The sequence below is a fragment of the Cygnus atratus genome, chromosome 3 (genome assembly GCF_013377495.2).
Source record: "Cygnus atratus isolate AKBS03 ecotype Queensland, Australia chromosome 3, CAtr_DNAZoo_HiC_assembly, whole genome shotgun sequence".
NCBI lineage: Eukaryota > Metazoa > Chordata > Aves > Anseriformes > Anatidae > Cygnus > Cygnus atratus.
The window spans coordinates 86050135-86074523 of NC_066364.1; the positions used below are offsets into that span (position 1 = coordinate 86050135).

Consider the following 24389-nt stretch of genomic DNA (forward strand, 5'->3'; position numbering starts at 1 on the left):
ATGGTCTTGAGGACAAGGCTGCTGGCCCTAATCTTGATGAGCTAAAAACTGGTTTCATTGAATTTGTGCTTTCATTTAGATTCTTATCAAAACATGTGAAGTAGGGGTAATTCTGAGACTGACGTTTTGTTGAGATCAATTAAATTATCACTGCTATGTACCTCTGAGAATCAAACCTGAAAAACATTGGACTACAACTCAGAAAATGACACTTAGCAATTAATCAGCTCTTGCAAAAAGCTTGGCATGGCATTGTCAAGCTGCTGTATCACTGCATTAAGCAGTAATAACGTCAATACTGAACTGAAGTTTAATCAGTAATATCTTACTGTATCATACTCAGTCTGATAACATTCAGCTCATCCTGCCTACTCGGTCTGTAGGCACCTTATTTCTTTAAAAAATGAAAGCATGTTTTATTCTGTACTGTCTTAGTATAATTATGATAAGGATATCAAATAGGTGGTGCCTGAGCTAGTGTTGTTTGCTTTAACATGGGAGATTTAAGACTAAATAGGATAAAACCATGTTACAGCTTCCCTGAGCATGACTCATATGATTAAATGTATATTCAACCTGATTCTTTTTTGCATTTCTAAGCATTTCTTTCTTTCTAAAAATAGTCGGTTAGTCTTACTAGTTCTATGGAATTCTTCAACTTGTCAATGCAGATAGATTTGGTAGTCTGAATTTCAGTTTCATCATATAAAAATACATAAACAACACAACATAATAGAATAATCTGTAAAAATGTAGTGTACATGTGCAGGCAAATCCACAGTGTATTCTCTCTCTTTCTCTCTCATTTTCTATAACCCAGGTATTTTACTCTTTAAACAGGTTTTAATCAGTAAAAAAAAAAATGAAAGAATATTATTATCAATTGCTTTAAAAACTGGGGGGAGGGGGGGAATACATTCTTGGTAACGTAGTATATTTCTAGTAACTAATATTATTCATTAGTTTAATTATTGCTTAAGGTTGCCTGTATAACTTTTATAACTTTTTTTAAATTAAATAATATAGTTTAGTTGCTTCCTGAGTCTTAAAGAGTCTTTTTGTAATGTCACCTACCAAACGTACATTCAGCAGATGCTTTTTCTGACTTGAGTTTGAAGACTGATGCATAACTCATTGCTTAAGGTGAATTAATTTGTCAAAAACTTCTAAAGCATGAGTAAAAGGAACTTTCTTCTCCCCTTCCTCTTTAGTGTTCAGTGTGGATTGCAGCACAGTGGAATGCCCTCCTGTTCAGCAAGTGGTTTGCCCACTGGATAGCTATGAAACCCAAGTCAGGCTGACGGCTGATGGCTGCTGTACCCTGCCCAAAAGGTTTGTGTCTTGATGGCTGAGTATATTTTTTTTAATTTGCAAGTACTATAAACATAGGACAACATTTCGTACCTCTGAGGCACTAGAAGGTAATACAGAATAGAAGATATATGAGGTAGGTTAAAGGTGTATCGGGCTGATAGAAATACTAAATCCATCTTTTTGAAGCAGAAGATTCTTCTCAGTGCAAATGCGTAGAGTTTTACTAAATTACTTTGAAGGGCTTGTGCCTCTAGATTAAGTGGATTTCCAGTGTATTCAATTCATTTTACAAAAGTAAATCATTCTGAGGAACTTCTGAAGGACTTTGACATTAAGGAATTAAATGGTGGAAAAGGAAGAAGATTTGCCAAAGAAAATCTTTCTTAGTTAAAGAAAATAAAGCATTTTTTGTGTGTAGAAAACCATTATAATAAGCTGACAGACAATGGCTATCTGGAACCGTAGCAAAACATAAATCTCAAATAATCATTTCCATCATACTTCAGTCTGTTGTTTAAGTAGGTGTAATTTACTACAAATTCAGGAAAGTTGGACAATTTTGAGCTGGTTTTGTTGCAAACTTCTGCACCACAATTTCAGCTTATGATTTTACAACACACTTCCCAAAATCTGATTCAGCAATATGCCCAATAAATATTAATTCAAGCAAAAAGTACCATTACTGAAAATATTTTTACACAAAACAGAAAGTATTTATTGTAGATGTGTAACTAGTGGTTTGTTTGTTTGTTTGTTTTTGTTATGAGAATCTTTCACACCATAATAATCAGCCATTTGTGAGATTTTAAAGAACTGATAAACTTGAAAAGAATTCAGAAAGAAAATAGCAAAAGTTGTGTAATGGATGGGAGATCTTCCCCACTGGGTACCCTTTGTGTGTATGTTTAATATGGTGATTTCTTGGTAACTGTTTTATGAGGGTCTCATACTATGTGCAGAGTTAAAAACACATTTATTAAAAAAAAAAAAAAAAAAGACATGAGAAGAGATGTGAAGTACTACATGTAATGCAGTAATCCAGTCTATAAAAATTTGAAAATATTTTTCTAAATTTGATAAATTGTATTTGCAATTGTATAATATACATAGTAGTTTGCTATTTAAAAAATTATTATTATTTTTATTCACTGAATGCTATTAATGTTCTTTCATTCAAAATTACTTTCTTTCCTTTGTTTTCTTAACTTTGGACCAGAACATGGTATGAGTTCTCAGTATCCTCCCTTTATCATTTAAGATATTCTCATTAACCTTCCTAGGAATTACAGTAGTTTTGTATTAGTTCAGAGCTGGCCTGGCTAGTCGAGATTGCACAGGAGGCTGTAGATCTTAACTAGCCATTGTGTCAGTATTGACACCACTACAGCTCAACATGTTTAAAACTGGACTTAAACTGACTTAAAACTGGACTTAAATGGTTGTAAGGGCTGTATTCGGAAAGGTAGATTGTAAAGTCAAAGAAACAAAACTTTCTATGTTTCTAGTTTAGATTAACAATCACAGATTTTGCACAATCTAAAATTTACATTAATGTTAAATTATTACTTTCAACTTTCTTTTAACTTGCTGGGTTAAAAACTGGTAGATAGGTCAAATTGTTTTTGTTTCGAAAAATAAAATTTGGTTTTATATTTCTGCATTGTAATATAGTGGTAAAGGTTGTGGTTTACTTTTTTGTTGCTTGGGTGGGAGAAATGGACGCTATCCACTTTCATCTTTGTAGATGATAATATCAGCATTCCTTCTATTAATGAACACAATACCAAGAAAATCAAACTTCATTTACTTCAGAAAAATGATCATTTGAAAATATTTTCAATTTCTAGGGCACGCATGAGAACTGATCTTACATAATACACTTAGAGCAAACAAGTCCTTGAAAGAGTCATTTTTTCTTTCTTTGATAATATTTAAAAAATATAGCCAGTTGTTTTGCTATGTGTTAAATGTAAGTGATGACTGAAATTTACTTGTATGTTATGTAAGTGGCCAAAACAGTAGTCCAGTCTCCTGCACACCAAGACCCTAATTGTACAAGCAGGCTCAGAGTGTGTGAATTATCAAATAACTCTGAATCACCCTCAAACCACTTGGAAATCTGATTGTTGTGCATTACTGGGATCAGAGTGTAACAGGGGATCAGGGCTGGGACAGATGAGTTCTGAGCTCCTGGAGTCTTATGATCAGATCAGAATTTGAGTGGTTTTTTTGTGTGTGTGAGTGAGTGAAAATTTCTGTCCTCCTTGATGTGTAAAACTGCAAAACATAATTAGCATAGCTTAGTCTGCAGGCAGGTTGAAACAATTACATGAGTCTTGTACTCTTAATTTTAATTTTGTGGCTCAGCCTATGTTGCCTATTCAGCATAACCAATAACACACTTGTTAGCAGAGTTAGTGGGAAGGGAAGAAGGACAGACAAATCTGGCAGCATTAAGACCATGTAAATGCTTTACATGTTGTGTGCCTGCTGGTAATTTATTTAATTATTTAGAAGCTCTATGGCACTGTCTTCCTTCAGAAGCACAGCAGTGGTCATTCATGTGCTGGTGGTAAGGATAGTACTTGAAGTGTGGGTGAATAAAGGAACACAGGGGACACAGGAACAGCCAAAAAGAAAGAGCAGATGAATATTAGAGAAACAGAAGTATATGTATGAAAAGACAGCAGAAAGGGAAACTAAGTTCAGTTACTTTTGAACATGAAAATCAAATTCTTGGAATTCAGGTTAGAAACTGATAGGATCTGAGGAAACATTGGACCTTTATATCTGAAGTAAAGATCTTAGTATCCAATGAGCCTTTCATTTCAAAACTATAGAAAAAGTGGAAGTGGAGGTTTATGGATAAATGACTCTACCCATGGAAAAGAAGGCATTTTTCCTTGATTTGGGAATTTCTTAATAAACATGGTGAATATTAACAATGCATTGGCTGTAATTCAGTTCAGAACCACCTGAATCCATATCATAGCTCTTTCTAATCATTAGAATTAAATTCAAAATGAGTGACATTGTATGTTTTTCTGAACATACAAGAGTAATTAATTTAAAGGAAAGAGTGATTCATAAAATCATAGTTTTTAGTCTTCATCAAATTATTTTTATTATGACTTTTTCAAAAGTTACAATTTTTGTTTACTGCTACTAAAATACAGGCTTAACAACAGAAGTGGAAAGCAATGAGTATCGTGGTAAATGATGAATGAGTGCCTGTCACTGACTCAGTTAACAGCTGACAACTTCACATACAGCAGGAGCAGATCAATGTATGTCCTGCCTCTTGTTCCTGTCTAACTTCTTATTTGCAGTATGCTAGGAAAACAATTCATATCCTATTAATGTATCCAGTTTTTCTGTTGTGAATGAATTTTCTTCAAATCTTTCAGATCACTAAGAATTTTTTGTAAATGCAAAATTCTTTATCAAAATTTCTCTTTTTGTATCTATGAAGAATGGCCTGTAACAGGGCCTGACTTCTGTGATTGCTATTGGCTTTTATCTCTATTGCTCACATGCATTCTTCATGGAATTATATGTAGAAGAGTAAATAGTACGATCGAGTAGCATCACACTAAATATTTTTACATCCTCATTATGTTTTTGATTGCTCTCTTTATTACAGTCATTAGTAAACTGATTCTTTTGTGGGTTTCCTTTCTTCCTGTTCTAGTTTTACACTCCTGCTACTGCGTTCTCTCTCCATGTCATCTAAGTATGGTCTTTTCCCTTGCTCCAGTTTCCAGTGTCCACGCCTGTTGCAGACCTGGTAGCTTCAAGGTTTGCAAAGTGCTCTGTAACCACAGAGATCTTTTTTTTTTTTTTTTTTTTTCCCTGTCTCTTCTTGGTCAAGCTTTGAATAAAAAGCAGATAAACCAAGAAAATTCTAGAGAACAAGAGAGGTGTTAGTAGTGTGCCAATGTTTGAAAGAAGAAAAAACAATTAATTAAAGCCTGGTTATCTTGATATCAATTCTGAGAAAACTGGTGGAAAAAATGATAAAAGATTGAATTGATAAGGATTAAAGGATGCAATTATAGATAAAAACAACCAGTGTTGCTCTTACAGTTTTCTGAAACTTGATTCTGTCTTTTGAAGATACTAAACTTGCTTTAAAAGTCTGACCATATGATCTCCTTCCCCTCAATTTCTGTGCTCTGTACTCACTAGTCCTCTTCCTTGTATTGGCTAAAAAGAAAAAGTGTGGGGGGGAAGGGTGTCTAATTAATATTGTATTACAAGCTTTGCTTTTATGAAGTAGAAATATATCCACTTTCCCAAACTCCTTAACATTGAAGACAAACATTTCCCACACCCATCTTCCCCAGATTTTGGAAGGGAATCAGTCACGATGAGTCAACATCTTGCTGATAATATAACATGCTTTCCTGAGAAGAAAGAAGCATTTAGGAGTATGTTCACTAAATCCCAGCAAGATGTTCACTTGACCTACTTATTTAAAAAGTTCGCACCAGAAGTCCAAATATGTTCTAGATTAGAAAAGGCTCAAAAATAATTGGTATGTGTTTGTCTATCAAAATATCAAGTCCTGTGTCTTGTGTCTCAGTCTTAGCTTTAAAAAAGCAGTTTCAAGGTTGTGGTGGAAGGACAAGAGAAAGAACATGCAAATGAACCTCAGCAGAAGCAAATAACAAATTACACACAAACTTGAAGAGGAGTGAGCTAAATGAAACAGGAATATAAGTCATGATGATTAATCACTTCATATTTCAGATAAAAGTGAAGAAGGGCTCTTGACAGATTCCATTATTTTCTTGCAAAATTGGAGTCCAAAAGACTCCAAGGCTTGAGGGATGAGCGAATCAAGATTTTTTTGATTCAGACCAATTCACCATCGCTTAGTTACAGATGGTTGGATAGCATAGCAAATGCAGAACTTTCAATTGGATAGAGTAGCGTGGAGGAGTAGGACTATAGGCTTATTGTTTAGAAGAAAACCTCTGAAAAAGTTTCTTCAATGAATTAGTCATAGAATTTTTTTCTATGTTTGAATAGTCTTTGCCATGTTAATTTTACTTTATATGCAGTTAAAATGTCTCAATCTGTGGCTGCTATGAATGGCAATGCCAGAGTTTGGTTCTCAGTGTCAAAAAAAAAATAAAAAAAAATATTTGACTAGCAAAAGTGTTAGTTCCCTGGATGGTAGTATAAAATATCAGTGATTACAATGTAGAAACTACTCTCTACTTTTGGGGGGGCAATTCACATGTGTATTTTGTTCTTCCCATTCCTAAAGCTTTAACTGGAAAGCAGTCTAATCCCACCCTGCCCCATTAAAATAAATAAATAAATAAAAAGCATAGTATGGGGACAGCTGTTTAATCTTCCAAGAAAATACAACTTTGTTTCATAGCAAAATTCTAAAATGCATGTGTTCAAAACACGAATATACTCAATTTAATAAAAATACGATGATATTCTACAGTATTTATGAAGAGATCAATGAATTTGATCTCTGCCATTGAAATTTAACAAGATACATTTTCTTACATAGTACTTGTCAATGATGCTGCTGTTAATGTGTAAGAAAACAGATTTTCACTTTTATTTTATATGCAGTAGTGTAGAATTTGTAAATTATAGCCACAAATGAATTCAGTCTGTCTACTTAAATTTTAAAGCATTTAACTCCATGCTTTAAACTTTTACATTTTCTTTAAAAGAAGTAGCAATAAAAAAGTCTGAGTTAACACTCAAATTGCATATTGAAGACAAGTATTAGAGAGAGAGTACTTAGGCTAAATAGCATAAGAAGGGATACCAGTTAATATGTCTGCATTATAAGTTGAATCTAATACAGTGAACAGTTAATATTTGTTTGTTGGATTTTATTTCCCAATATAAAGAGAGATTTTTCCATTAAAAATATATGGTTCTAGGAAAGGAATAAAGCAACCTGTAGATACTTGATGAATAAGAAAGCTGCTGATATATTTTACATTTTTGTTATTAACACAAAGATTTTCAAAAATTTACTTCGATCCTTTTCTTGAACAAATGATAAAAGTTAAACTTTTAAAAGCAAACTTTTAGCATTCTTATTTGCATTATTTGAATTGCACATATAAATTTTTCAGAAGTATTTTGATTTCATTTATAAGCTTAAACATTAAAAGATGTTGATTTGGAATTAAATGCAAATTTTACTGCTGGTACCAGGTAACGTACTTAATTTATCAAGATACATCTTGGTAAAGAGAAGTAATCAACAGTTCATTTAGATTCTCAGACAGTTACAGTTTTTACAGCTTAAGAAAATGAGTGATACTTGCATGTAGTAGCCAATCATTTATTTATTCAAGGTTTATTTTAAGCTATGTTTTATGTGGAAATTGAATGCAACTTAAAACAGTACAAAACCAGAATTTATTATCATACCTAAAGTAAAATATATGTATAATAATAATAATAATTTTTATTAAAGAAACAGTCTTTTGTATCTGTATTGTACTATATATTTTTAAAAAATTCATACGCTTTATTTAGCAATTCTGAAGACAACATTAAAGAATAGTGGTAATTTATATCATTCTCTAAGTTTTGTATACCCTTACTAGGTTGACTTTGATTCTAAAGGAAGAAATTGCCTGATTTATTATTTGTAGTCTTTTGTTTCTAATTGAACTTAGCTGTCTTTGGCACAACATGGATGCCACTGGAGAAATTTATAATTAGCATTTTTGATTTTATTTTTTAGAAAACTTGTAGATATCAGTCAAGTCAACTTGACTGTCCTTTCATTTTAGTGAAATGAAACAGATCTTATGGCAACTGTTTCTACAAAAATCATATTTCTTCAGAGAGCATTTAAATATAAATTCATGATTTTGTTATCTTTCTAGATTGCTTTACCTAGTAAGCAATTGCTTTTTAAGGTACTTTATCCTCCTTTGTAACATCTGTTGTGTCTACAACCTATCACTGTATTAGATCTACGAGCCACTGGTATGTATTCTGTGTTTGTTGTTATACCAGTGTCTAGGGAATCCTAGTAGCAGCTAGACATAAACCAGCATGGTCCTTTTCTTCTTCTTTTATGGTGGCCACCTGAACGATACCTGGGAATTCTATAGTTGTAAGTTTTCTTTTGAGCTATTATTTGCATTTGTATTTGCATTATATTTGAGGGTATGAGACATGGCTGGTTGGATAGTGTTATTCTTCTGAAAGCAACTGTAGAGGTGGCCTCTGAGTCCCTGATCATCTGTGCATCTGTCCCATTCAGTAGGAGATGTTGTGGTTAGTTCTTCTCAACTGCTTGTCTGGGCCAGTTCTTTTCAGCCTTGCTCCTGTTCATAACATGATTATTTCATATTTGCCTGTATTCTTTTCTTAGGTCTTCCTACTGTTGGAAGACCTTAATTTTATGATATATCATTTGTTTGAGTGTTCAGTACAGGATTCACCAACCTTCTTTATAGAGCAGTCATGATTTTTCAGGAGATGCAATTTTTCTCTCTTCCCCAAGTACCAGTCACCTCTCTTAAGCATTTTTTTGCTGATACAGAGGTCTCCCTTGTATTTGTTTTAGAATTTTTAGATCCTTCTCCTCCACCCATCAAGAAATGGTATCCAAGAGAAAGTGGTTGTGGATCCCAGTTTTTGTTACAGGAAAGTTCAGCTGGAACTGGTAAGACAAAATCCAAGCACCTGTATCTTCCTGAGATTTCTGTTCAGGATTTGACTTCTGAATAACCTTTGTAGCTGGACCTGAGGTCTAACAAAAGCATGTTAAGGTGCTGCAGAAACTTTGCCATGCCTTCAGTTCTTTCATCAGAGTGTTGGAACTTCATTTTCCTAGCTATCATGGCCATCTTGCTCAGGTTGTTCCTACCGTACTTTAAATCTATCAGACCATTTTTCCATCTGAAGTACTAATAGAAGTACTATGGTGTTGTAACATGTGATGTTGACTTGGAGATTATTCCTTACTGAAGAGGTAGTTTTTGTCAAAGGAAAGGCTTCCATTGATGCTAGTGGAAGCCATCCTACATCAAGCTCAGGCTTGCAATTGGATTTTAACAGAGTTGATGAAAAGTCTAAACAGATCACTGCAGTTTTGTGAAGCTTCATAATATCTGGAATTAGGAGTTTAGGCAATTTAACATACTTTAGTTTTTAAAGAGAAATCCTCAAAAGTCATGAGACAGTAAATACTTTTTCCAGAAAAACCATTTTTCTTCAATCAGATATGTTAAGTGAAAAAGTGTTATTCAGTGCCGTTTGCTGAGTGCACTGTACTGAATATCCACAAAAAATGAGCATAAAAGCAGGGCACACGTGACCTATATAGGCAACCCATTGTCAATGTCCATCTTCTCCATTTTGGCCTCTCAGAAGATGTAGTGAATTGCTGGATCCAAAGTTGGAGCAATCCCCTTCTTCTTCACTTAGTGCAGCTGTCTCAGTAATTCCTAGATGTTCTCAGAGTGATGGTAGTTACTGTAGCTCTGGCATCCAGCCTCATAATATGGGCTGTCTGGGGAGGAACCATGTTTTCCTCAAGCCCACAAATGAGAAAAAGATGATTAAAAAAAATATTTTTTTTAAAAAGCCTCATCAGTAAAACTTGAACAGAAGCTCTTGAGACAATGAAAAGATTTATGGAGACTGATGGCTGACTTCTGAGTGTCAAAAACTGTCAAACTTGAGAACATTTTCAGAAGAAATATTATGCAAATCTTCTGCAGGAGAAGCTGTAAATTATAAATATAGGGATCACTGCATGCATCTTTTATAAGATCAGCATTTTGCACCTGTATTTTATAAGTTATAAATATACATCCACACTCTTCCTATCAACTCCAAGAAAGTACTGAATTGCAAGAAAATGGTGCCTAAAGGAAGGTGCCTGTTACTCCTAAAGGGGGTGGGGTGGAGAGGGACAGCTTTTGCACATGGGAAGGAAGTGTTGATAATAGTTATACAAGCATCTTCCTTTTTTTATATAACACTTTTTATGAAAAAGTATAGCTAGTAATTTTTCTGACCATTCGCTGTTAGTTATATTTGCTCCTTCACTTTCCAATTTAAGAAGAAATTTTAATCCAGGTAGATAAAATTAAGAGTTACTTTAATTTGTTTTTAGATGCTATGCTCGTATTTTATGCTTGGAAGCAGAATGAGATTGTGGTGTCTATAAAATCTGTTGTTTTGTTGTTTTGTGGCAAAGCAAGCTGGTCATTGAACTCAGACAACTTACAATAAGCAAGGTGGTGGACATTTTTCTGTTACAAATCTTAGTTTTAACTGGTCGGTCTAAGGATTAGTGTATACCTTGAACACACTGAATGTTGCTCCCTCCTCTACTCACCTCCCACTCCATTTTTCTCCGTTGCTTCTACTTACTCAGCTGATTAATTTGTTTGGTAATTGAATATGTGATTTAGTTCAGAATAGTTGCTGACATGAACAGGCAAATTTGTATTTGTAACACAAAGATCAATAATGTATTTGACAGTTGTTCTCAAACTCACAACTGCATGCCCAGGGAGACCCATATACATAAAAAAGCAATAGAATTATCACTTGTATGTTTGCAGTTTAGAAGGGATATAGATATGAGAATTTCCCAGCAGTTTGCTGACAATACTCAGAGCAGGAAATAATGTCAATATTACTGAGGTTGTATCAAAAAAGTTTGAAGTTCTGTTTTCTCTAGAAAATAGCAGGAAACTGTCAGTTTTCAGCAGCCCCAAACTACTGTTTCTTTTTTTCCTTCTTAAATTGTTTAATATTTGAGAAGCAAAACTGAAGGTTTGTTAACCGTTTTAAAATAATTAGTAGTCCACTACTCTTCCTTGAAATTTTAATTGTGGAATTTCAAGAAACTTATTACTAGAACAGGGTTACATTTCTTGCATACGTGGCTCCTGCTACATGAATAAGATCTGATTAATTGAATGGCGTTGTTTGGTTTCAGAAATGCTGGGATTCTGGAGCAATATTCTGGACTTGATTTTAAATGAAGTTCATAATGGAATACATTTGGAAGATAAACTACCACGTTTTGGGGAAGGTCACTTTTGCCCCTTCCGAACAGTTAGTTTTCTGGCCCATCTTACATGAAAACTTATAGTGAAGTTAGTGGAGAGAATGGCAGTAGGTATGATCACAGCATGAAACAGTTGCCAAAGAGAGTCTTAGTTGATGTATCCTTCCTAAACTTGTACAGAGTTGCATTCAGGGGTATGAAAAAATTACTGTGAAGGACATGGAGAAGCTAAATGTGGAATAATTTTTTTATTTTTTTCTTTCAAAGAAGAAAGGGGGGACCTCAAATTAAACCATCAGATAAATTCAAAAATAATGTGTGTTTTGGTTTCTGTTTTTTTTGTTTGTTTTGTTTTGGGGGCGTGGAGGTTGTTTGCTTATCTTGAGTCCCTGATGACTTCGTTTTAGGGAGACATATTCTTTCCTAGATATCTTGAATAGACCACTGTCTATGGGAAAAGGAAATAAATTATTAACTTACTTACCAAGATCCTGATATTTGAGAGCATAGACCGTGTCTGTAAAGATCACAGCTGTCACTCTAGTGTACTCTGTGATGTGTTCTGCTGGAACTGTTTCAGCCCCTCATGGGTCTTCTCAGAAGGAACCCAGAACTATGTTTCATGCTATGGTGATGAAGCAGTTTATTGATGTCCTGGAAAAATGGTTATAGTGACACTTGCCACTCCTTTTTCCAAAACTTTTTTCTTTACTTAGTACAAGCCAGTGAGCTCAAATGGCTTGAGGCAGGAATTTGTGCTAGATGACTCTTCAGTCTGCCTTGTTACAGGTGTTCATTTGTATGTCAGCTTAACAAAGAATTGAGAGATATATAAATGATTTTTGTTCCTTTTTGACTTAAATATTAGAATGATTTCTCAAAGTTATTCTGCTAAGCAGCATAGAGCAAAGTGGAGAAATCATCTCAGGACAGCAACATACTCAGGAATGCATAATATTTAGTGTTTTTTTTTTTTTTTAACTCTATTTAAATGAGGAAAAAAAGTGACCAGGAGGGTTTGGAATTATATTTCCTAATAAGTTACATAAAGAGCACTGTACCATAACAAAACATTACTAATTTGGTAAAGCAATAAATGCTTGGAGTTGATACAAACGTCCTTTCTGTGAATTGATCTAGTTCCAGACCCTCATAATTTGTATCTTTGTTAAGTGGAAGATGAAAACAATTTTTAAGTATACTCAATCTTTGGGTTTGAAATGTTGTTATGATATTATGAAAGGTGAGGCTGATAAACCTAAGAAAACGGTAATTGAAACAGTAATCTTGTGGTTAAAAAAAAAAAAAAATATGTCTAAGATAAAAATATAATCTGTTATGGTAAAATATGAGAAAAATGCAGGGTTGGACTGGCTTTTGTTGTTTTATTCATGTACTGATGAATTCTAAAAGGTCTATACATATATCAGTGTACTTGGCCAGTGGTTGCATGTCTGCTTGTTTCACGGTCTGATGTTTTTGTGACTGTTCTCTTTTCCCTTCTCATTTGTCTGGAAAACAGACAAGTTAATTTAATGTTAGTCAAAGGATGAAATAAAGTCATCTGGTCAAATGAACTGTTTGGATTCTAGTAAACCCTGGAAAGATTATAATCTACTTGATATGAATGATGATTTTACAACTCTTCCCCTCCTTAGCACGTTTCCTAGTTCCCAACAGTAATAATACAGAAAATATGCATGAAATCAGTTCCTTTTTTTTTTTTTTTGCAGTATATTTAATTAAAAGCTAGATAATCAGCTTTTGTAATGTCTAAATTTTTCCTATGTATAAATATACTTCTATATATATCTATATACTATAATCATGGAAAAATGCACTATTATATTGGGTATATGTTTGTAATAACATTTGTATCTATGCATATATCTAAAATTTTGGAAGAGAATTCTTTCTTGGGAGCATACTAGGTATGATTTCTAGGTAAGTAATCCCCCTGGAGACTTAGAATAGGAAGCACTTCCATATGAGACATTTAGTTGATATAGAAGCAATGAAATATTTTTGAGCACTTGGAAATGGTCAGATAATACTTCTTATATTCACTATCCACAGTTCATCTGTCATCTCCTTCTGCGGGTTTATTATTGATCTCCAAAATAAAATACTAAAAGCTATCTAGGAAGAAAGAATACTTTCATTACTGACTGGCTTAGTCATATATTCAAAACCGAAAACGCAAAATGTATAAAGCAGTGACCCTGAACTTGTGGGCTAAAACTCTCCAACAGTATGTCTGAAGATTTAAAAAAAATTCTATCTGAACCCATTGGATGGAGGTGTCTAAATGGCTTTGTCTGCAGTGACGCTTTTTGTTAACTCTAGTCCTAGACCTTTTCTAAAGCTAGCATTTGGTTGATTCCTTAAGCTGTAACTTCTCCAGCTTAAAACTCAACATGCTGCCTACTTAACTCACATTGTGGCTTCAGGTGTAGCTAGTATGATTGTTGATTTCATGAGAATATCATGTTAATATTTCATTTTGTTATAACATCTCTTATACCATATGCTTGATGGTAGGGAGGGTCTTTCTTGCGTTTAATCTTTTTCCTTGCCACCATTTCACCAGCCTTTGATAATGCTGAAAGTTCTCTTCTGAATATTCCCTCTTTTAGAGTATCTTTCAGTAGTTTGTATTATTGACAGATCTGTGGGAGTTCTCTCTATTACACTTAGCTAACACAAGTGCTACTAAAAGTAATATAACTTGTATTAGATTCCTGCAAGGACCAAAAACAGAGGACTGTGATAAGATCTGCAAAGGAATGTGACGTATGTTTCAGGAATGCTTTTCTCCAGTCTCAGTGCTTCAGACTTGATTTTGTTTTGATCCTTAAAATAAATATCCCTCTCCCCACCTAACCCCCACTCTAACCTTCCCATTCACTGGTACTAAGTCTTTTTTCTAGAGTGCCTGTTCTTATTTTCATAGCCATTATGCCTTGGGCCTGGAGAACACTTTTGATCCAACCATCAGAACAGCTTTTCTGAGGCTACTAAGCCCTCCTCTCTTTTCATCTATTCAATAACAGAAGTAAATGAACCAAGATTAATTAGATTTTAAATAAAAATGGTAATTTACAAGTGCTCTGTTTGATTATTTTTTCCTTCAGCCTTTTCATTTTTACATTTTTGGTGATAAAAATGAAAAAACGAAAAATTATGTCAGAAATGAAAACAAAACAAAACAAGTGATGAAGTTATTTCTGCTTTGAAGAATTTAAAAACTGCAGGAAATTCAAATGAAACATTTGGTCATTTGTATTACTGAAGCTGTTACCTTTCTCAGTCTGTAAAGCATTGGTTAATGAACACAGCTGGATTTTGAGAGTAGTCTTGTATCTGAGTCCTTTATATACTGAAACTCCTCTTGCTGTTTTTGAAATTTCTATGATTTATTTATTTTTCTTTTTTAACCTGAAGAACTGGACACAGTTCCTTTTTGCCTGTCAGGTTCAGTCCGTTCTTTCAAAAATTCTGTCAAACTTGTGTAAAGTTGACTTCTTAGCTAGGCATCTTGGTTTCTTCCTGGCTGTCCTGCCACCTTTTCAAGTTGCACTCTGTGATGCCTCTTTGGATGACTGTTTGATTCTCCTTTTTTTCTTTCTGGGCACTTATAAAAATGCTCTGTATTCTCTTACAGGACTGTCCTTACTTGCTAAAAGGACATGTTCCTCTGTCCTAACTTCACTTCTTTTAGGGTATTTGTTGGTTTTCTGATGTATGAGTTTGCTTTACAGTCTTTGCTAATAAGGTATGTGAGGGGGAGATACTGAGTGATTCTTAGTACCTCAAATACTGACCTCTCTTTAATCTTGCAGTTTGTCAATGCCCCTGTGCTATTTCATGTTACAGTAGTGTAGCGGTAGCCCGTGTAAAGAGACAAGGCAACATGTAAATTTGCCTTCTCTCTTGGAAGCTTTCCTTATAGTAACTTAGGCTGCACATGCTTTCCCTAGACAAGTTATGGTTACAGAAAGAGCAGCTCAGAGGCAACATTGTGAACTGCTGAATCTTATAGAAATTATTTAGGGAGGGGGCACGGTCACTGTCAGCAGACTTACAGCAAATCTAGCCTACTAACCTTTCTCCAAACCTAATGCTCAGTAGCAAGGCTAAGATACACCCTGCACATGGATAGCTGCCTGTGATGATGTACAAAGCTGGAATACAACTTCTCTTCCGTCCCTCTTCTCCAAAAAGCACTTCAGAAATAATCTAGTACTATAAAGCTGATTTTGCTCTCTTATTAAGAACTGGATCACTTATTCAGAATTTCCAGATGTTGTTGTTCTGGCAGTGCTACAGCTGTACTCAGCTACCAGAATTCCTTGGGTTTCTTACTGAAAGACTTCTGTCTCCAAAACAATGTTTTCCATGCTAATAGCCTGGAAGATGGTCAAAGATTTTCCTAGCAGAGCTGGCTGAAAAGAACGCAGACTATTTAAGTCCATCTGAGACTATTTGCTGCTTTGACATTCTTCCATGCAGGGACTTTTTTTTTAATCCAAATGGGAAGTCAATTTATTAAAACTTTTGGAGGGTGGAGTTTTGTTTTGCTTACACTGTTGTATTTGTTTTGTTTTCCTGTTTCTGAATTGGTATGCTAAGTTTTGATTATTCTGACTGGAAGGGATTTGTTTCTGAAAAAAAAAAAGAAACATTTGCTCCCAACAATCTTCTAAACTTCTTTTTCAGCCCATGTTTTAGAAGATTGTCAATCATAAGTTATTCAGTTTTTTGGGTTTACTTTTTTGGCTGATTAATTTTAAAAGCAGTTGACTGAGAAAAAGGTGAGAGAACAAAAAAAGGTATGAGTTATTAATCTAACCATTTCATATCATCCTGGAACACAAGTGATTCATGATAATTTGTGAGGCAAGCAATAGAGAGGACACAGGCATGTCTGGAAAAGGTTATTGTGAAGGTGATATGACTGAGTGGTACTTTCAGCTCACAAGACTTGGAAACAACTATGGTCCACAAGACTTGGTCCACAACTATGTTTCCATCATGTTTGCCATTTTCTCTGTGGAAAGAAAAAGAGGGAACTTATATGAAGTTTGATCTGCGCATTCTCCCAGTGGTTATTTGTGTATTCAACATAGGGTGGTTGAAGTGCAACCTATTTTTTATCAAGGTTTATAAAATTACTTTGATTTTGTCTGTACTTGTTTTGTTATATGTATTTTTAAAAGACTTTTTTCTTCTTCAGGAATATGTAGGCACTTATTTCAGGGTTTTATTTTTGGAAGGGAAAAGCAGCTTCTAAAGCAATGACTGCTGGATGGGTTAAGATACTGATTTCTTGAGCATGACAGTGCTAATTGGCTGATTTCTGAGTTTTTTTGCTTCTTTTGTTTGTTGGTTGTTTTTTTTTGTTTTTGTTTTGTTGGTGGGGAGGGGTGGGGGGTTGTGTTGTTTTTTGTTTTTCCTCAATAAATATATTCTTCTTATTGGGGCAGAGAAAGGTTAGATAGTATGGATTTCTATAAGATTACTTGCATGTCTTAGCGTACTCTTGGCTTCTTCCTTTCTTTTGGCCAAAGGGTGTCGTACATAGCCTTCCTCTGCTGGTACTCTTGAATATATTTTCCAGTAATATCTGCTGGGTTTTGTAGGATAAGGAAAAGGGAAAACAAAGGAGGGATAAATGTTTTCTTGTAATTTTCTTTGAAGAAACCTTTCTGACAGGTGTGCATCCCACATCTTTTTCTTCATTTCTGCTTTGTACCATCCCAACCCTAACCCTTCATTGTCAGGCTGAAGAGGAGAGGAGGGACTGAATTATCTTAAAAGGAAGCTACTATCACAAATCCTTGGGTTTTTTGATCCCATGCAGCAGAACCAATATTGCTTCTTTTTTTCCCTCTACGTCTCTGAAGACAAAGGCATACAGAAAATAAAATAATTGTTTCCCACCTTTTTTTTTTTTTAATTTTTAAATAAATTGTGGGGAAAAAATGTCAAAAGTAAAGGTATGATAAATAAATCCTGGGTTTCTTTACTCATATTTTTTGTTGTTTTAGTTTATTATCCTTTACTATTATGATAAGAACAATGCTATGAAACAAAATCCCAAAATGAAATACATTTTACAGTCGTCACTGTACTTTAGGATATATGTGCATATAGTGTTATGTTGCTTATCTGGACATATTTAACCTTATTTGTGAAATGTGATGTAATAATACTATTTTTTTCAATGACTCATTTTTCCCTTTATAATAACATAGTGCCATAATACAATATTTTAAAAACACTTTTATGATAGTATGTTAAAGGTCTTCTGAGATTACTTGAGTTTACTTGTACTCCTTGCAAATTTCCTTTTAAGTAATACTTTACAATGTAGAATTTTACATTTTTCCGATGCTGATGAGACTTAAAGGGAGAGCTGTTAAAACCCTGTCTGTTGAGAGACCCTTCGTCATTCATTGAGCCGTGGTCTAAGATGCAGTGGCTGTTGGGCAATTAACAAGACAGTCATGGCAGAGGAGAATCAATCTTCTTAGTTTTTAAGAATAAAGAATAAGCAAGCTCATTAATTACTGATGGTGTTTCTTATGGATGGTTTAATTTGGGGGTTGTCTTGGAATGCGTAAATATATTTGCAATAGTTATTAACAGCTATAGTTCTAATTTTCATTTCTTTAACTTGTAATTAAAAGATCTGCTTAGTTTTTTTGCTTCCTTTTGAAGCTCATATGTATTTGTAGGATGCTAAATTAACCTACATTTTTTTTTAAATAAAAATCCTGTCAACTTCAATTGAAAATTTAAGTGCTATACCATGACATTCTTGGCTATGATATTTGAATATTTCTCATTGTTCATTGTGTTCATTTTTATTGAAACATTGCTATTTATTCCATTAGTATGCCCAATGTTTGGGGCAAGGACTATGTTAAAAGTAAACTCACTGAAAATCTGAAGTGTTTGACTTCGAAACAATTATGGTAATCATAAAGCAAAGAATCTGGAAATTGCTGTTTATCTACATTTTGTCTTCCAATTATTTAGGCTATTTTCTTAAATAACTAAATTTTACTTGCATGGAGAAGACACCTGCAGTTATTTTCATTTGGCTTAAATGTAATGATTCTGCAGGATGTCTTTAATTATTCCCTATGTAAAACTGGGTATAATACAGTTTCCTAATGTGAGGATGCTATTTCTTCTGAATAGGTGCAGTTACTGCTATTAGTATTTCATCAGTTTTGATTATTCATGGAATTGAAGGAGAAGCCTGTTTTAAAAATCTAAAGAATATCGTTATTTTTCAAACAATCTTGAAATAATATGTTCCTGAATTTTTACCTATGCTACTGGGGTATTGAAGTAACACAGTATAACCTTTTGTTGCTTGACCTAGCAGAGTTCCAATGATTAAAATAATTATTAAAAAAAAAAAAAAAAGAACAGTTTAGGTTGGTAAATGATCTTGGTCATTAGATTAAAAAGAGATGATTCTAAAATATAAATATACTAATACTGGAACTTATGCTATAGATTTCCATTTTCCATTTGCTAATTCTTTCCCTTTATGTGTGGCTTCATTTATTTATGGGTTTTTCCTTACTTTTCTCTGGTTTCAGATGCGAGTGTCTCTCTGGTTTATGTGGTTTCCCCATGTGTGAGGCAGGCTCCGTTCCCCAAATAGTCTCACGTGGAGATGGAACACCTGGCAAGTGCTGTGATGTCTTTGAATGTGTCAATGGTACGTGAAGTTTTCTCTTGTACCTGGAGAGGAGGATTTTATGTCTGTGGGAGATGCTGGGTATTTGGTTATTTTTATTATGTTGTCAAGATATAAGAGAGAATTTTCCTGAAGTTCATTCAGTAAGAAGGAATTGGAAGTTTTATTGAAGATAATTAAGTGGGAAAATTTATCATTTGTAAGTCGTCATGTTTCTTTAATTTCTAAAGCATTTTTCCCTATAACCTCAGGGAATTTGAAATTTAGTGAAAGTCTCCCTTTCTGCTTGTTTTCCAGGTGCTCTTTTGCCAGTAGCAAACACTGGAGTTCTTTTAGAAGTGATTTTTTTTTTTTTTTTGCTAAACCCTGGAAGTGCTTTTTGCAGCACTGTGAACATGTACATACTATTTAGACAGTTGGGCTTGCTTTAAAAAAAGAAAAAAAAGCACTTGCAAAGTAATTTTTGGCACAGATGTAAAACCCTTGGAAATTGTAAATCAGTGTAGGAATAGACAGTTTCTCTTTTTTTTTTTTTTTGCTTGCAGATACAAATATTTAGAAAAATGATTTTAAAAAACTAAATTTTTCATGGAAATGACTGTATCTCAGGATGACTCTGTGGTGTATGTGATGAGTTGGAAAAGACTTAGGTATTTTGCTATTGATCAATGGAAGGAGAAAAAACATTCTGAAATGTTGCATGCTTAGATAATTTCTGAGCATAAGAAATTACATGTTGGTTCAGTATTTACTAATTAATATTTATTATGTAATATTTAATATTGTTCAGTAATGCATGTATCATGTGCTTGAAACGGCTTTTATTTTTGCATTCTTCACTGCATATGCACATAAACATTCATATGCAATATATGTAGTTCTCCAGGAGAATGTGGTATTTACATATAGTTGTATTATAAATACTCAAGTACTGATTTTAAAATAATACTTAGCACATATAATACCTACCTTGTTCATGTAGTTGTAAGGAACATTATATATATTAAAAAAAAAACCTTTTTCATATGAATAAAATAATTTACAACAGAGAGAATCACAAATTCTTTAGCTTCCAGATTAATTTTTAATCAGCTTGGGTTAGGACTGTAGATACTATAGAAATAAATGCAATTTACCTAATTTGCTTGCTTATATATTGCCTGTCATACTAAAATAATACTCATTTTCCTTTGTCCCGTATTCTTGGCATTCTATTAAAAACATTTTAATTTCTGAGGTTTTTAGCGCTTGGTTTAACTGTGTGGCACACCTCACGGTAACATTTGGTACTTTGAGTGAGAAATGCTAAGCCAGTTTCTGATGTCTTTTCCGGCACTAAACAGTCTCTGAGGTACCAACTGCCTTGCTAGCATCACTGTTTCTCTTCAGGTAGCAAGTTATTTGGGGTACAGCTGTCACAGTTCTTGCAGTATACCTTGTATCAGGTGTTAGATGGAGCTGTTTCAGTTGCCCACTTTTCTTTGTCCATTTCCATACTCTATTTCTGAGGAGGAATTGATTATACTGATTTTTGATTTTATTTTTTTTCTGAGAAACCTGGTCAGGAAAGTTAAATGTGTGTTGTTCTTTTTTTTTTTTTTTTTTTTTTTTTAAGGGGCATTTTTCTTTATAGTTCCTAGTGCTGCAATCAGATCTTTAAAAATAATGCTGTATGATGTGACCTGAGTGTGCTTTAGGTATATTTAGATCTGAGAACCTTCAATGTGCAGTTATCAGTGATGCTTTTTTATGGAAAGAGGATAGTTGTAGGCCTGAAGGTTTATATATTTATTTATTTATTTATAAACCTTCAGATTTTTCACCTTCAGATATATATATATATAAGATATATATATATATATATATATATATATATTGTTGACATATAAATATATATGTCAACAAGATGGGAGCAACTCTAAAACTCCTGCTTAGGAGAGTTCTCTGTGCCACACTTGGGCTGTGTGGCAAATCGTTGGTGAAAAGAACAAGATGGTCATAAAACTTAATTTGCACTGCTTTATAGTTTGGGGATTTGCAAGTGCATTTTAGGGTGGTCAAGTTCATTTTTATATATTATAAATATATAATGTAATATAAAATAATACATAGTTATAACATTATTAATTTATTTCTATATAAAGATAAATATATTTATATATGTATATCCCTACACTTTCCTTAGTTTAAAAAGAAAAGGAGGCAGGAATTTTGTTCATGAGACTGACACTTAAATGTTAAAATCTGATTCTAGCTTTCAGAAGAGTCTTGAAATGCTAACAAGTGCAGAAGAGGTGTACTGTTAATACAATATGGAGAAAATACCTTACAATGATAGGCTTAGATCAATTTCTTCACTTCATTAAAAAAAAAAAAAAAAAGCCATCAATGTAACGAGAGCCAAATCAGTAAGATCTAGGACAGACTGTTCTCAGCGGTGAGGGTGGCTAGCTGTTGGCACAAACTCAGGGAGATACTGAATTCCTTATCTTCATCCTTTCCAATTAAGATTTGCTGCCTTTTTAGAGAGCACGTTTTAATCAAATGCAAGTTAATGGATTTATAGATGGTATGTGGGGACATTAAATAATCAGTGTTATGAAATAATTCAATTAATTCTTGGGTTTGAAGACCTATGAAAACAGGCAGGAGGGTTTAATAAAATAGGACGTGCAGTGACATTCATATAGTTTTCCTGCTGTTATAGTATCTATTTAATGATAGAATTAGGGAGGTGGGGGGAATAAAAAAAAAAAAGCTCTCAGAAATAATGCTGATTATCTGAGTTACCTTGACATAAAGGAATGTATTAAAAATAACTGTATGGAGACTGAAAAAAAATAATACAGTTTGTGTATTGTGGGGTAACTACATTGTGTTTTTAAGTAAGCCTGATGATGTGCTGTGTTGAAGCAGGCCAGCCTTCTGTACCACTTACTACGTGTGTGTGTGTGTGTGTGAATGGGGTGGGATGGCAGAGGGAGGTTGGGGAGGCAGCCTGGAAAGGGTAGAGAAGAGCCTGCTGTTGCAGATCAGCTGGCTGGTGTTGAGGGGTAGTTCATGTGTAAGGGCAGCAAAACACATATAGCATAGAGACTCCATTAGCAGTAGATTGTCTTTGTTGTTTGTCAGCATTTGGCGGATGGATCAGTCTTTGTTTCACAAACATTTTTTCCTGGATTTAATATAAAACTTCTTTGGAAGCTCCATGAAAGATTTTGTAGGTTCTGCGTGGTTCTCCTTGTAACCAGTGCACGCCATCTCAAACTAACGCTAGGTGTCTGTCTGTCTTAGAAAACGTGTTAATCGGTGGAGAGAGAAACCTCAGCAGCAGTCATTCGTTGTAGATCTTGGAGCTGTTGTTATTTGCTGATGACACAGAGCTGTGTGTGTGTCATGGGCAACACACTGGAGGGGAGGGATGCCATCCAGGGGGACCTGGACAGTCTTGAGAGGTGGGCCTGTGTGAACCTCATGAGGTTCAGCAAGGCCCTGCACCTGCACTGAGGCAATCCCAAACACAAATACAGGCAAAACCAGGGGTTGTTCAGCCTGGAGAAAGAGAAGACTCTGGGGAGACCTTACAGCAGCCTTCCAGTACCTAAAGGGGGCATACAGGAAAGCTGGGGAGAGACAATTTGTCAGGGAGTGTTGTAATAGGACAACTTTACTTTAGCTTAAAATTGAAAGAAGGTAGGTTTAGATTGGATATTAGGAAGAAATCCTCCACTATGATGGTGGTGAGGCACTGGCACAGGTTGCCCGGAGAAGCTGTGGATGCCTCGTCCCTGGAAGTGTTCAAAGTCAGGTTGGATGGGGCTTTGGGCAACCTGGAAGTGTCCTTGCCCATGGCCTATGATCCTATTCCTCATTATAAGAACAGCAGTCGATCAATACTCTCATCATTTTCTTGCTTCCAATTTATATTGTGTGTCCTTATGCTCCCCATCCTGTGTAATCTTGTGTTTCTCGTAGTTTGTCACATAATTGTGTAAATATTATTTATCACCAAAATAATGCTTACTCTCCTGCTTGGAAACAGTTTTAATGTTTCAATTTATTGAAACTGGAGTTTATTATTGAGTTAAGTTTTACTTACTGTCTGTGGCTGTTTAGCATTTAGAAAATGCGTAAAAACTTTCTCATTGGTGATAAGCAAAAAATATACTACAGAAAGAGGATGCTTCTTAGTATTTCTGTGTGAGATTTTAAGCATCATGAATATAAGCAGAAAACAGAATATTTTACATTAAGCTGATATACTAGCTGGAGACATAATTTTATGCTTTTTAAAACACTGCTGTGGGTTACAATAATTCACCATTACAATTAATGCATGGGTATTGGAATCTGCTTTCCTTCTAGAGGATTCTGGATAGAATATGTTATAAATCTGGGGGAAAACTGAGCAAGAAATTCCCAAGATGCAGCCTTTCCCCAAAGCCTTCATTTTATTGAAATGAATTCAAGGTTTCTCCTGATCCACTCAACATTTATTACTCATTTATTTTTGTCTGCTAATCATGGTGTGCTGCCTTTTCTCATAGGAGAGGTTGTAAGGAAAAAAAAATGATTCAGCATTCAATTACAAGCATCAGTAAATGAATTTAAAGAGATTGAAAGCTGCATGTGCAGCAAGAGTGGAAATGTTTGGAAACGAGAGCATCCAAACTGCCTGTTCTCTAATTAGCTATTGACGCATGGGCCTCTTGAATGTAGGCTGCGCTAAAGCACATAGTGACTGAGCTGTGCGTTAGAAATTTGAGAGCATATTGCTAGAGCATCCTGCAGCTGCTTGCTTCTGTCAGTCAGGGCTTCCACTTTTGAATAAGTTTCCTTGAATGCAGCAGCTACTTTAAAAGGGTCTCTGATGGTCTTATGAAAGACATCAAATTGCATGTGTGAGAGTGGTCCTGATAGTCACTGCATCCAACTGGTCCAAGGTGACTGCTTTCTGCCACAGCCACGTAGGAGCAATGATTTCAGCATCTGACCTTGCCAGGAGTGGCTGTGGAGCCACTGCTTCTCCCTTGCCCCCAGGAGGTGAGCTCTGGACTTCCATTGCCCTGTACATTGAGACTGGTGCATGCCCAGCAGTAACAGGCATTGATATGGGGAAGAAAGAATGACAACTTCCACTGGGACTTGAAACTGTGACCATTTCTATACTGCTGTTTCAGGCTGTATTCTTCTTGATCATATGGTGTTATGGAAGTGAGCTCCTAAATCATCACGCTCACTCACCTGATGTGACACACAACCTCTGTTTCATAACCACTTCTTCAATTTTTTTTCCACATTTGAGAAAATACCAGTGACATA

General features: G+C 34.7%; 1 protein-coding gene across 1 annotated transcript in view; it reads left to right on the top strand.

The window, feature by feature from the left end:
- Positions 1 to 24389, top strand: part of CRIM1 (cysteine rich transmembrane BMP regulator 1) — a 179666-nt gene that overhangs the window by 92205 nt on the left and 63072 nt on the right. The window contains exons 4-5 of the mRNA XM_035558101.2: positions 1212 to 1332; positions 18967 to 19088. Of these exons, the coding sequence (XP_035413994.1) occupies positions 1212 to 1332; positions 18967 to 19088 (243 nt within the window). The remainder of the gene's footprint in view (positions 1 to 1211; positions 1333 to 18966; positions 19089 to 24389) is intronic.